Source organism: Acartia tonsa, chromosome 8 (genome assembly GCF_053477335.1).
Source record: "Acartia tonsa isolate MP-2025a chromosome 8, ASM5347733v1, whole genome shotgun sequence".
NCBI classification, from domain to species: domain Eukaryota; kingdom Metazoa; phylum Arthropoda; class Copepoda; order Calanoida; family Acartiidae; genus Acartia; species Acartia tonsa.
The window spans coordinates 25540003-25553548 of NC_137267.1; the positions used below are offsets into that span (position 1 = coordinate 25540003).

Below are 13546 nucleotides of genomic sequence, written 5' to 3' on the forward strand. Positions count from 1 at the left end.
AAAATCGTACTTGTTGTAATGTAATAATTTTAGATTTTACTAGGAAACAATATCAAATATAATTCTTGTTCTACTTATTTAAAGAGAGATTAAACTAAATATAAAACTATTTTATAATCATATTTAACATTTAGCTCCCATATGAGGTGTTCTATTATTTCCGAAGGATTATATACAGGAGCTATTTATAATACAGTAAAAATATGATTATTTTATTTAAATTTTGTGATTGCAATTTGCTCATTTAATAATCCTTATATAAAAGTAACAGGATGCCTATCCGTAGCTTAAGACCAAGCTAATCGTTGAACCGATATGGTTCTTCTTGAAAATAGCTTGTTATAGGTTCAGGTAAATCTAGAAGGTTAACTACACCCTCTAAAGAAAAATCTCCCTAAAATTTAAGTTAAATGAAGAGGATCGCATCCCCCCCCCCCCCCCTAGATATACCACACTTTTCTGGGATCTTGCTGTGTCAAGTATCAACTGTTGGGAATATCAAAGGATGACTCCATGCAAAATTTGAGCCGGATCCGGCCAAAACCGGCCGTGAATTTTATGAAAAACCGGTTTTTTCCGGTTTTTAGGGGTTATCTCTAAAACAATTCAGCTGGAGCAAAACCGGTTGGAGGTACAAAAAATTTTACTTCACATAAAATTTAGCCAATGCAATTGCCTACAAAAATGTACTTCATCATCAACTTGATTGGACAACTCTTTCCCCTCCTAAATGTCCATTAAAACCTCGGAAACGGCAAAAATCGCCAAAAATCACGCCTTCGGCGACGAATAACGGCTAAACGGTCAGCCGGAGGCGAATGAAACATAAATAAAGAAATGTCCGCCTCAAAAAGTTGTTCAATATCAAAGAGATGCTTAAAGTCCCTAAAACGACTCCTTTCCCTCCTTTAAGGGGAAAAACTGAAAAAACGTGATTTTCAAAAGTATGCCCACTTCGTGGGTGTGGGGGGCACTGAACCTGTCACCCCAGGGTCACCAAATATAAAGTCTAGGCGGCCCATAATGCTGAATTTTCACCAAGTAAAAGTCTTGTGTCATTATCTCTTATGAGAAAAAAGTTATTAATTAATTAAAATTTCAAATTGTGATTTTTGATGAATTTCTTTGATGAAATGACAGGCTGGTCAATTTTTAGGCCATTTTTTGCGGTTTTTGGGCCGTCACGCCCAAACGGTTTGAGATTATCTCATGGGACCTTTTGCCCAACCTAAGTTTGGTTATTTGTGATGTCTAGGGAAAAAAATCAGACTTACGCAAAAGATTATAATTATGATCTTTACACAGAAAAATGGCACGAGGTGAGGGTTTGAGGGGACAAAATGAGCCGACTAGCGATTTTTGACGGCGCGTAGCTACGTCCTGCTTCATCCAATCCGGGATTTTTTTTTCTTAGACCTCACAAATAACCAGACTTAGGTCGGGCAAAAGGTCCCGTGAGATTATCTCAAACCGTTTGGGCGTGGCGGGCCGAAAACAGCAAAAAATGGCCTAAAAATTGACCAGCCTGTCATTTAATCAAAGAAATCCATCAAAAAATCACAATTTGAAATTTTAATTAATTAATAACTTTTTTCTCATAAGAGATAATGACACAAGACGTTCACTTGGTGAAAATTCAGCATTGTGGGCCGCCTAGACTTTATATTTGGTGACCCTGGGGTTACGGGTTCAGTGCCCCCCACACCCACGAAGTGGGCATACTTTTGAAAATCACGTTTTTTCAGTTTTTCCCCTTAAAGGAGGGGAAAGAGTCGTTTTAGAGACTTCAAGCATCTCTTTGATGTTGAACAACTTTTTGAGGCGGACATTTCTTTATTTATGTTTCATTCGCCTCCGGCTGACCATTTAGCCGTTATTCGCCGCCGAAGGCGTGATTTTTGGCGATTTTTGCCGTTTCCGAGGTTTTAATGGACATTTAGGAGGGGAAAGAGTTGTCCAATCAAGATGATGATGAAGTACATTTTTGTAGGCAATTGCATTGGCTAAATTTTATGTAAAGTAAAATTTTTTGTACCTCCAACCGGTTTTGCTCCAGCTGAATCGATTTACAGATACCCTCTAAAAACCGGAAAAAAACGTTTTTTTATAAAATTCACAGCCGGTTTTGGCCGGATCCGGCTCAAATTTTGCATGGAGTCATCCTTTGATATTCCCAACAGTTGATACTTGACACAGCAAGATCCCAGAAAAGTGTGGTATATCTACCCTTTCCTTTACTGCGGCTAGAGGCCACTATTGGTGTAGCCGCTAGTAACAAATAAATTATCAATGCTACTCTAATGAGATTATAAGCTTTTTTATATTACTGCTTAAAGTCGGGCAATTCCATTAAAATACTTAAAATGTACGGAATTTTATACACACTCAATCTTACTGACGTATTTTTTCAACGGAACTAACCTAAACTAAATATTAAAGTGGATAAAAATAGATTATCGAACCGTTTTTTAGTAGCGAAGCTACTCTAAAATTTGAAATGTCCGTCTGAGACAGAATAGGGGAAACGTGATTTTCTCGGCTCCTAGATATCAGTCGGACCCCTTTTTTAGCAGGTTTTAAGCTATTTTTATATTTTTCTAATTTTTCTCCATATCTTTGGTGTTTATGGTCCGATTTTCAAAAAAAAATTAAGTTATAGATATCAAAATTAAATTTCCCATCGATTAAAGAAAACAACCATGACGGTCCGACTGCCTTTTTGCAGGTTTTAGGCTATTTATATATTTTTTATATTTTTCTCCATATCTTTGGTGTTTATGGTCCGATTTTAATTTTTTTTTCAGATATAGATATCAAAATTTCCTGTCGTTTTAAGAAAACAAACATGGCAGCCAGACTGCCTTATATATAGCAGGTTTTGGGCTATTTTTATATGTTTTACATATTTCCCCATATCTTTGGTGTTTTTGGTCCATTTTTCAAACTTTTTTGGGATATCAGTATCAAAATAATTTTTCCTATTGTTATGAGCATCTTTTTTGTCGTCATCATACAAAATAAAACAAGGTTTTGTGTTTATTTTCTCCGATAAATCTATTCTTGATTTTAAAAATGTGTACACATTCCCATCTACGATTTTTTGTTCTTCGCTACTTATGGATGTTGTCATCCTTGTTTTTCTAATATAACTAATATATAAAAGATGAGAGAAACATAGTTTGTCCTGTCCCACAAAGCACTCCCCCCTTCCATCCTCACTTAAAATAGAGGGGGGGGGGGGGCTAGTATTTATTTCCTACGCATAAAACCCGAGGGGTCTATATTGGCGGTGCCATAACCCTGCGATTTTATATATATATATAACCTAACCTCACCTGACTTTCAATAATAAACGAAAAACTTTTTTTCAATTTATTTCAATAACAATTCAGAATAGAAACAAGGATGCTAACATTAATAGATACGATGCTCAAATAAAAGAAATAGCTTATTATACAAGGTAATAATTATTGTTAGTTTTTTCAGAGTGATTGCGCCTGATTTGATTGGCTTTGGAAAATCAGATAAATATGTGGACTACAGAGTTTATAATACTAGGAAAGGCTTACCTACAGATTTAACAAACAAAAAATAAAATAAACTTTGAATGCTACGGACTTAAAAAAACGGGACTGTGGCGTAACAAGTAGTGCATCCGCTCGTTGTCGGGAAGGCGATAGGTTCTAATCTCGGCCCGACACTGCCTCATAACTAAAAAGTTGTTCCTACTGCTACTATATCAGGTGTGCGACATAAATGGGGAATGCCTTGGCCTCAAACAGGCACAACTCATTACCAAGCACAGTAAGGACTAGTCAGACAATGGTCGTACAATCAAGGGTTGGTCGTCTGTAGGATATTTGGCCGCGTAATTGTGCACTTCAGTAGCAAGATTTGGTTCAGAGACGCACCAAAATAACACCTAATGGCGTATCCCTTCCTCTAGAGAGAGAGAGAGCGAAGTTACGGACGAAAAAAAAAGAATTTAGAAATATTCAGCTTGCACTATGGTAGATTAATCGTTGCTTTTAAACCTTCCTTTTTTCTCCCCTATTCCTTCCCTGTGTCCTTCTCTATGCATTCTCCCCTCTACTAAACCATTGTCCATTTTTCACGTAATCGGTGTTTGTAAAAACAGACAAATAATTTTTAAAAGCGAAGCTTTTCTATAATTAGGGTCGATCCATCCGTAACGGGTAGCTTTTGTCATTAATATTGGCATGTTAGAATTGTCCTGTCGATTTAAAATTTTGCATGGTGATTCCGCTAGTAGTTAGGTACGATTTAGAAAGCGTAGCAACTCTATAATCATTACTAAAATGTCCCTACGTCCATTTTAAACATGTTAATTTTTTTTAACTTTTTTAACAACAAATTTTTTTAACATAAGTTTAAAACCAGTTTTTTAACCCTTGCCTAAGGCATCTCATGGCTAAAAATCTGAATATAACCTTATACTTGTACATTTTATATCCGCGGAAAGCTTTTCAAAGTATATACGCTGTTTTAAATGTTGTTTTACATTGTATAAGACTGCTAGTAATCTATCTTGTGAAAAGTAACTTGATAAACGATATTCCTTTTTTTCATCTTCCTTTTTTGGCTACATATAGCTATGCACCACCCAGTATACAATATTTAGATATTTTCACATATCTTCATCATAAAAAAATAACAGGATATCTTGCTAACCGATAAACCAGTATCATTATAACTTTTTTGAGGCATGCACCCCCCCTCCATAAATCTCCCTCTATCCCTGCCCCAAGAGAAATGCCACGTACAAATAATACCCCCGAAAAAAAACAAAGCAGAAAATTTTAAAAAGTAATATTTAAAGTAGAAAGTCAACTTTCCCCCATAAAGGCCTCGAAGGGCGTAGCCGCAATTGTTAATTTAAACTTTACCCTTTTTGATAATTTCAACAAAAAAAAGAATGTAAATTGTTTCAAATGAAAATGATTATGCCCATAAGAAGCGCAAAAATAAGTTAATACCTAACATTCTTGAGAAAAGATTATAGTATACAAAATAGTAAAAATCAAGGAAGAAAAGTCAAAATGTAAGAAGTTGTTATGCCTGGGTGTTAACCTTCAGTGGTGTTAAAAATATGGAAACGCAATTCTTTCCCTTTTTTTGTAAGGCGGTTATTACACCATTCAACCCCTTCGAAAGCATATGAATGTAACCATAAATAAAGGTTTTATATTTTCATTTAAGAAAGGGATATTTGACGAGCTCCATTACTCAAAATGTTGATCCTTCAAATTTTGAAAATTGCTTAGAATGCCGCGAAATGTAATAACGGACATGCCCTTTGAAAATAAAGAATGTAAGTAACATTGGTTTAGTCTGCATAAGGAAGCAATGACTGGATTATTGAACCATCTGGGACTTCATAGAAATCTTGTTTTAGGTAGGTAATATTTTACTTTTTAGAAATATAAGCTAACTAAAAACTATACAATCTTCATAATGTTACATAAAGATGCATACCAGGGAAGGAAGGGACAGAGGGCTGTTTATTACACCAGTCCCCAATGTTTTATTCTTTAGCTTCACAACTTTGGGGACTTTTATTGAATTTTGATCGGTTAGTTCATGAAGTTGGGTGTCCAAACGTTTTAACCAATAATTATAATCTACATAGCGGGGGTAATTTTGTGTTTCATCATTGGGGATGTATATTAATTCATTGGCCATTGTCTTATCCCTTTAGATCCCTGGATGCAAACCAAATTGGCCAATCTAATTTAAACTCAATCTCAATACAATGCTTATTCTTATAGAACACGAAAATATGTCAATATCATTATTACCTTACTCATAAAATAAACTTAAAGATAACCCAGGAATCCTAAGGGATAAGACAATGGAAGAATTTAAATACAAATACTCCTTCTTTAGATTGAAATAAATTGTTTAAAAGTTTGGGCACTGCTAGCATGAGCCAACCAATCAAGTTTTGATTAAAGTGCCCATAATTTTTAAGCCTACAAATCATAGCTTGTGTTTATAAAACTTTGGGTACCAATACAATTTACGGTCCAATTGTCCTCTTCCTCCTAGGGTTACTTAATGTTAATAGACATAGCTGGGAACAAGTGTGAATAATATCAATAATTAGGGGGATTTATTATCCAACATCTTATATTAAGTCGTCCTAGTGAACGTTCGATCAAAACCACCTAAGTTTTAAAATTTTCTAAAGAATCAGAAGAGATTTTGTGTATAACAAAATGGAAACTTCTGACTAATATGAAATTGTTGAGATATTTGATTAGCAGTGGAAAATATACAAGAATTTCATTTCTCTGATATATGTGCTGAAGCATTATTTTTAATAATATGAAAATTATGCAGGATTGAAAGAACACTGCTATAATCTTATTTAGAGAGGTTTATTAGCACATAATAAAACACTGTGAGCTACAATTGAATCAAGACAAAAGTAAGTGCCGAGCCCTGGGACCTATGTAGGATGAAAATAGACACAAATCCTTGATGATTCCAGGTGGAGACAAAATATTTCAGCGGGGTCTTTTAGTTTTTTTTCAATTTTAAGTTCTGAAAAAAAATTGAAAAAAATATGAAAATCTTTAATAAAAAACAAACAAAAAATAGTTTTCAATATTTTTTTTTATTAAAAGATACAAACAACTTATATAAATACTATAAGCTTTAAAAAAATCACAATTTTCAAATTTAGACTTTCAATATAAAGATTTTTAGAAAAAACCTAACAACAAATTCTAACATATTTCTGATCAACATAGCAATAAAACGTCTTTTGCAAAATCTTTATCATCAAAAATAAATAGCACTTACTAAAGACTTTTTTTCATTTAAACTTATACTTATCACATTAATTAACTTTAAAGATTGATTTTTTTTAAAAGAAAGGTTGCGTGATTTTTTTCTTCATATTTAATTGCCTAATTTTAAGATTCAGACAAAAAACCTTACTACTTTATATTAAGGGATAATCTACTAGCAGCGGCTACGCCTCTAGAGGCGTATGAGGCCTTTGGGTTGGGGCGGAAGTCGAACCCCCCTCCCTTACAATTACAGTTTTTTTAATGAAAAAGTTAAAACATTTATTTTGGAGAGTTAATTCTCTTGGGATAGTGGTGGTACCCTTCCCAAAATAGTTATAAACCTTACCAGGACATATGAGAAGCTACCATGTAAAGGAGAACCATATCGTTTCAGTGGTTAGTGAGATCCCTTGGTGCACAAAGACTCACATAGAACCTGTTACTTTATTATAAAGATACATATATACACAGAAACTCTACAATCAGAGTATGTTTGTTTGTTCATCCGTCTGTATAAAAACAATACAGAATATATTTATTTGGTACTAGCAGCTACGCCAATAGAGGCCTTTAGGGGCACTTAAGAGGGGAAGAAGGGGTTGAATTCAACAACTATATTTTTATTTTAGGCTTAAAAAGAAAAAGGTTTTTTTTATATGTTGTGGGGTCCTTTTTTAAGGGGCGATTTCTCTTAGGGAGGTAGAGGTACCATCCAAAAAGAAGTTATAAACCTTCCAAGGACCAATGAGAAGCTACATAGTAAAGTAAAAAAAGAACCATATCAGTTCTTAAGCGTCAGAAAGATGGACAAACAGACATCAATATATTTTGTATCATAAATAGTGCTTTAAAGCAGGGTAAGAAATATCATCTAAAAAAAATGTTTTGCTATTGTTTAAAAGTTATATCCCTGTATAAAAAAGATAGGATGTCCATGTGTTTTTTTCTGTCTGTGCCTAAAGTTCTTGCTAACCGCTGGACCAATTTGGTTCTTCTTTATTTACCTATCTTTTAGACTGATAATAGGATCAACATATAAAGGAGTAGTTTAGTGTCTATTAATCCTTATAAAAAAATAACAGTTTCTGTGTCTGTCTGTTTGTGTGTATATGTGTGTGGGTGTCTGTCGGTACCGAAGATTCTTTATAACCGCTTAACTTTTGGTTCCAGCTTTTCATGGTCCTGAGAAGTTTTGAGTTTAGAAAAAAAATGAGTTCCTACCCAACATTTAAAAAAAAACTTTTTTACTACAACTGAAAGTAGGGGAGGGGTCAACTTCCCCCCACTTATCAAGGGCCCCTAGATGCCTCTAGGGGCTAAACCGCTAGTGATAAAATAATTTTTATCTTGAATTAAATTAAAGTGTTCTTTTTCCATTTTATAAAACATAATTGTAATTATCAACCTCAAAAGAATACAAATAAAGAAAATATCAAGTGTAACATACAGATGCAAAGATATATTAATCAGAGCAAGATGGGACAATGGGCTGTTTATTAGACTAGTTCACATAGTTTAATATAGAAATTTGTTTTTCGTTGGCTTAACTACTTAGGGAACTTGTTGCGATTTTTGTTTGGTTGGTTCATTAAATTAAGTGCCCACAGTTATGGAATCTCGACCACAAAGAATTTTTTATCCAATCTTGACAAGTGAGGTATTTTTGGAAAGAGGAATATACATAGAAAACGCCTATGTAAATTAGATTCAATAACTGTGTGCCCAACATTTCAACCATTAACTGAAACATAAAGAAGGGTTATCCATGTATCATATTAGGGAATGTAAATCAATTTAGCGGTCATTGTCTTATCCCTTTAGATCCCTGAATAGTATGTAACAATGATCAATGGTTCTTTTTTTCTATGTAGCTTCTCATTGGTCCTTGGAAGGTTTATAACTTTTTTAGGAGGATACCTCCACCATCCTAGGAGAAATCACCCCCTGAAAAAGGACCCCATTACACACACAAAAATAACTTTTTCTTTTTAAGCCCAAAATAAAAATCTAATTGTAGAATTCAACCACTTCTTCCCCTCTCAAGTGCCCCTAAAGGCCTCTAGGGGCGTAGCCACTAGTACCAAATAAATATATTCTGTATTGTTTTATACAGACTGATGTACAAACAGACATACTCTGATTGTAGAGCTTCTGTGTATATATGTATCTTTATAATAAAGTAACATGTTCTATGTGAGTCTTTGTGCACCAAGGGATCTCACTAACCACTGAAACGATATGGTTCTCCTTTACATGGTAGCTTCTCATATGTCCTGGTAAGGTTTATAACTATTTTAGGGAAGGTTACCATCACCATCCCAAGAGAATTAACTCTCCAAAATAAATATTTTTAACTTTTTCTTTAAAAAAACTGTAATTGTAAGGGGGGTTCGTCTTCCCCCCCCCAACCCAAGGGCCCCTATATGCCTCTAGAGGCATAGCCGCTGCTAGTAGAGTATCACCTGATATAAAGCAGTAAGGTTTTTTGTCTGAATCTCAAAATTGGGCAATGAATTATGAATAAAAAATCACGCAACCTTTCTTTCTTTTTAAATCAATCTTTATAGTTGATTAATGCAAAAAGTATAAGTTTAAATGAAAAAAAGTCTTTAGTAAGTGCTATTTATTTTTGATGATAAAAATTTTGCAAAAGACGTTTTACTGCTATGTTGATCAGAAATATGTTAGAATTTGTTGTTAAGTGTTTTCTAAAAATCTTTATATTGAAGGTCTAAATTTGAAAATTATGAATTTTTTAAGGCTTATAGTATGTATATATGTTGTTTGTATCTTTTAATAAAAAAAACTATTAAAAATTATTTTTTGTTTGTTTTTTATTAAAGATTTTCATATTTTTTTCAATTTTTTTTCAGAACTTAAAATTGAAAAAAAACCAAAAGACCCCGCTGAAATATTTTGTCTCCACCTGGAATCATCAAGGATTTATGTCTATTTTCACCCTACATAGGTCCCAGGGCTCGGCACTTACTTTTGTCTTGATTCAATTGTAGCTCACAGTGAAAAACAATAAAGTAAGTGTTCATTGAGCGCAAATTAACCTTTAATAAAGATATGTTTATAAAAATTTATGTTATCAAAATTTTGTCCTAACCAAATAACCAGAGTGTCGGAGCCGTATAATTTTGATGCGGCTCCGGCTCCTACCTTAAAATTAATTTATAAATTTTTTTCATTATTGAATTTGATAAAATAAAATAAATAATATAAAATATTTTGCTTTTATTTGATTAAAGCTATATAAAAGTAGAAGGATGTGTGTCTATTTGTTAAGTAACAATAGTTTTTCAGTTTATTATATGGAAATATACCGTTGCCAAATTATAATATTACTTTAAAAAATCATTTTTAGCTAGTCCGGAGCCGGAGCCGTTTTTAACGAAAATAAGGCTCCGGCTCCACCAAAAATGTTGCTGCCCACGGCTCCCGGCTCCGGAACACTGCAAATAACCTTTACTTTTAATCAGGAATCTAAAGGGATAACACAATGGCCGATAAATTAATTTACCACCCCAATGATGGTAAACAAAACTCCCTCTTCTGTGATTACAATTACTGGTTGAAACGTTTGGACATTCAACTAAATGAAACAACCATTCAAAATTCATTAAAATTCCCAAAAAGTTGTAAAGCAAACGAATAAGTAAACGTTATTAAAAACTAATGTAATAATAAACTGCCCTTTGTCCCCCTTACTTTCTGACTTTTAATAAAGCCTTAAATCCTGGCTGTTTAGGTTAGACTAGAAGACTAAGACTTAGCTTAATTATTTCCATACCTTTGTAAAAATAGATTTATCACAAACCTTGAAATTAAATTCTTTTTAGTTGATAAAACGTTCATAATATATTTATTTTAGTTGGACATAATTGGGGCTGGATGATTGGAGCAGGACTGGCAAAAGATAATCCAAATCTTTTCAAAAAGTAAGTGTTTTCATTTTCAATGCTAATAATTGAAGTCTAAATTTATTAACAAATTGATATTCCTTACAGTTGGTCGGTTCTACCAAAAATTACAAAATAGATGTTTTGCTTAAGTTGATTATCCTGAGACAATGTCATACACTTCCTCAATATATAGAAAGCTTCCCAGGAAATTGTAACACAAGAGCGGTTTCTGAGATCTTCTGCTGCAATCATAATAAACCATACTAGGTATATGATAAACTAGGCAATTATATTTAAATAGCACGACCTAAGTCTGAGAAGTCCTAACTGCCTTGTAATGAGTCGCGCCTGTTGTGGATCAAGGCATTCCCCCTACTCTAACTATCTTTATCGTGCACCTGACATAGCAGCAGTAGGACGAACGGATGCGTTACGTATTGAGCCACGTTCGCGGGTTTAAGCTTATTGTGAGATAAGTAACTTAATCCTTAATTTATGAAAATTTGTTTAGATTTGTTATCCTGAACACTAACAACGTACCAGATGGAGAAATAGATTTACACAGATACAGGTAATACAAATTAAGGAAGGGGAGGAGACATTGGGTAGTTTATTACTCTAGTCCCTAATGTTTCATAAAAAAAGTTTTCTTATTCATTGGCTTAACAACTTTTTGGACTTATACTAAATTTTGATTGCTTGTTCATTAAGTTGAGTGTTCAAACGTTTCAGCCACTACTTGTCTCCTATAGAAGGGGTAATTTCGTGTATCATCATTTGGGGTGTACATCAATTTATCTGACGTTGTCTCATCCCTTTAAATCTCTGATACAAATGGATATAGAACATACGTGGATATTATGACAGGGGGAAAATTGTCTTCTGTTGTTAACATTGACATCTTTTGTTCATCAGTTCGTTCATTAGTAGGAGAGGAAGGATAGTGTAAAGGAGGTTGATGGGGGGGGGGGGGTCGTAAATATATCCAGCTACAAGTTCACTTTATTAGAGTACATGAGAACCTGGTGCATGATCCAAGCAAAAAAATTAATTGGTATACATTTATAATTCTTTATACAAGGATGATAACTTTTAATGATGAAGGTTTAATGCTATGCTCAAACATTTGCTTAATAGCAATCTTGATGAAATCTTTATATTTCAGTGATCCTACAATACTGCCAAGATTCTCTATAATGAATGCATTCTTTATGGTTTTTCAAGCTAGTGTAAAGCTTTTGAGGTAAATAATTTTCTTCATAATTATCAGGGTTATTAGGGACAATGGATGATAAAATGGTGATAAACTAATTTAACCCTCCTGTAGATCCAAATTGTTGGTTGAAAAGTTTAAACAAATAAATCAATATTTCATTAAAGGACTCAAAGTTTTTAAGCATAAGAATTGAGAGAACGTGTTTATAAAAGTTTGGGTGCTGATGAATTGATAAAAGAAGTAAAATTTTAAGATTATCGAGATTTCTTTCCAAAAATTAAACCTGGTTTTGAAATACCATTTTAACTAGGACAGGACCTTGATGGAGCCCTAATCTTTTGCGTCATTTGATTTTTCTGAAATTTTCCTTATATTTAAACATAAACATTTGTTTTATTTGCTAAATGTAAAATTTGAAAGTTTAATTCAATATTTAGTCACATAAACATTTGTTCAAATATCAAGTCTCTCATAGTGTTTTTCAATATGAAAATGAGAGAAATTAAAAAAACTATTCCAAATGTATTGTTCGGTGTGATTAAGTAATTAACGGAGTGATAGATTTTAAGATTTTAACTTCAATAATATCAAACGTTGTAGCCTATCTATTCAAATTCACTGAACTGATGAAGAAAGTCGCGAAAAATATTTGTCTTTTCCTGGAAAATAATACGATAACTAGGCTTTATATCTTATTTTCTAACTTTCTTTTTAATCAAATTGGTAATAATGGAACCACGCCCCCCTTAAACTACACATATTTCTTACCTAACAACAATTTCTTTTTTCCTATTGTTCTCGAAATAGAATATGAAATAAAGTTTCCTGTATGCATAAACATTACATTGAATATTTTGCAAATATATTTGAACCTGAGCAAAAAGAGAGAGCTTAAGGGATAAGACAATGATAAATTGAAATACAGCCCCCCTATGGTAATAAACAAAATTACCCCTTCTGTTGATTGGAAATATTGATTGAAGTATTGGTTTGTACACTAGGTACTAGTTTTGACTCATTTTTTAAATTCTAATAAGATAGATTATAAAACTATACTTTGGTTACTTTTGTAATTTACATTTTAATGCCCCCTCTCTCCCTGCTACAAACTAAGGATAGTTGTAACTATTTCAGTTTAATTAATTTACATCCCTCCTTTCGCCCCCCCACCCTCCTATACAAATTCCTGGCAAAAACCTTTTTCTGTAGGATGTATTTTTATTTCCTGATGCGCCATCTCTCGTCAAGTTTTTTTTTTCATTAGTTTCCTTTTTTATTTTGCCACATATGTTTTTGTTTTATCTTTTACTTTTATTGATTTCATTAATGTAAACTTAATTAACTTACAAACAGTCCGTCCATGCATCTAGAGTATTTAAAATAAACAGAAGAATTGAACATAATTTAGAAATATTTTTTCCCCTTGCAGGGGTTTTGTAAATCTTGGTTCTTGTTTGCAATGCTTAGCTTTATGTTGTGGATGTAATGGATGTAGAATATACGTGGATATTATATTAGAAGAAAAACTGTTGTCAATTTAGCTTGCAATATCCCTTAGCATTTATTGGTCGGGCCGTTTATCCAGTAGGAGGGTAGGGGGTGGG

General features: G+C 33.2%; 1 protein-coding gene across 4 annotated transcripts in view; it reads left to right on the top strand.

Moving 5' to 3' along the window:
* Jheh3 (Juvenile hormone epoxide hydrolase 3) overlaps positions 1–13546 on the top strand; it is a 59885-nt gene that overhangs the window by 38676 nt on the left and 7663 nt on the right. For all 4 annotated transcript variants that reach the window (XR_013881893.1, XR_013881894.1, XM_080169685.1 and 1 more), the window contains 5 exons: positions 3487–3555; positions 5349–5416; positions 10696–10762; positions 11238–11297; positions 11892–11969. Coding sequence is in view for 2 of the 4 variants with exons in the window: in XM_080169685.1 (XP_080025811.1) it covers positions 3487–3555; positions 5349–5416; positions 10696–10762; positions 11238–11297; positions 11892–11969 (342 nt within the window). In the remaining 2 variants the exon portion in view is untranslated. The remainder of the gene's footprint in view (positions 1–3486; positions 3556–5348; positions 5417–10695; positions 10763–11237; positions 11298–11891; positions 11970–13546) is intronic.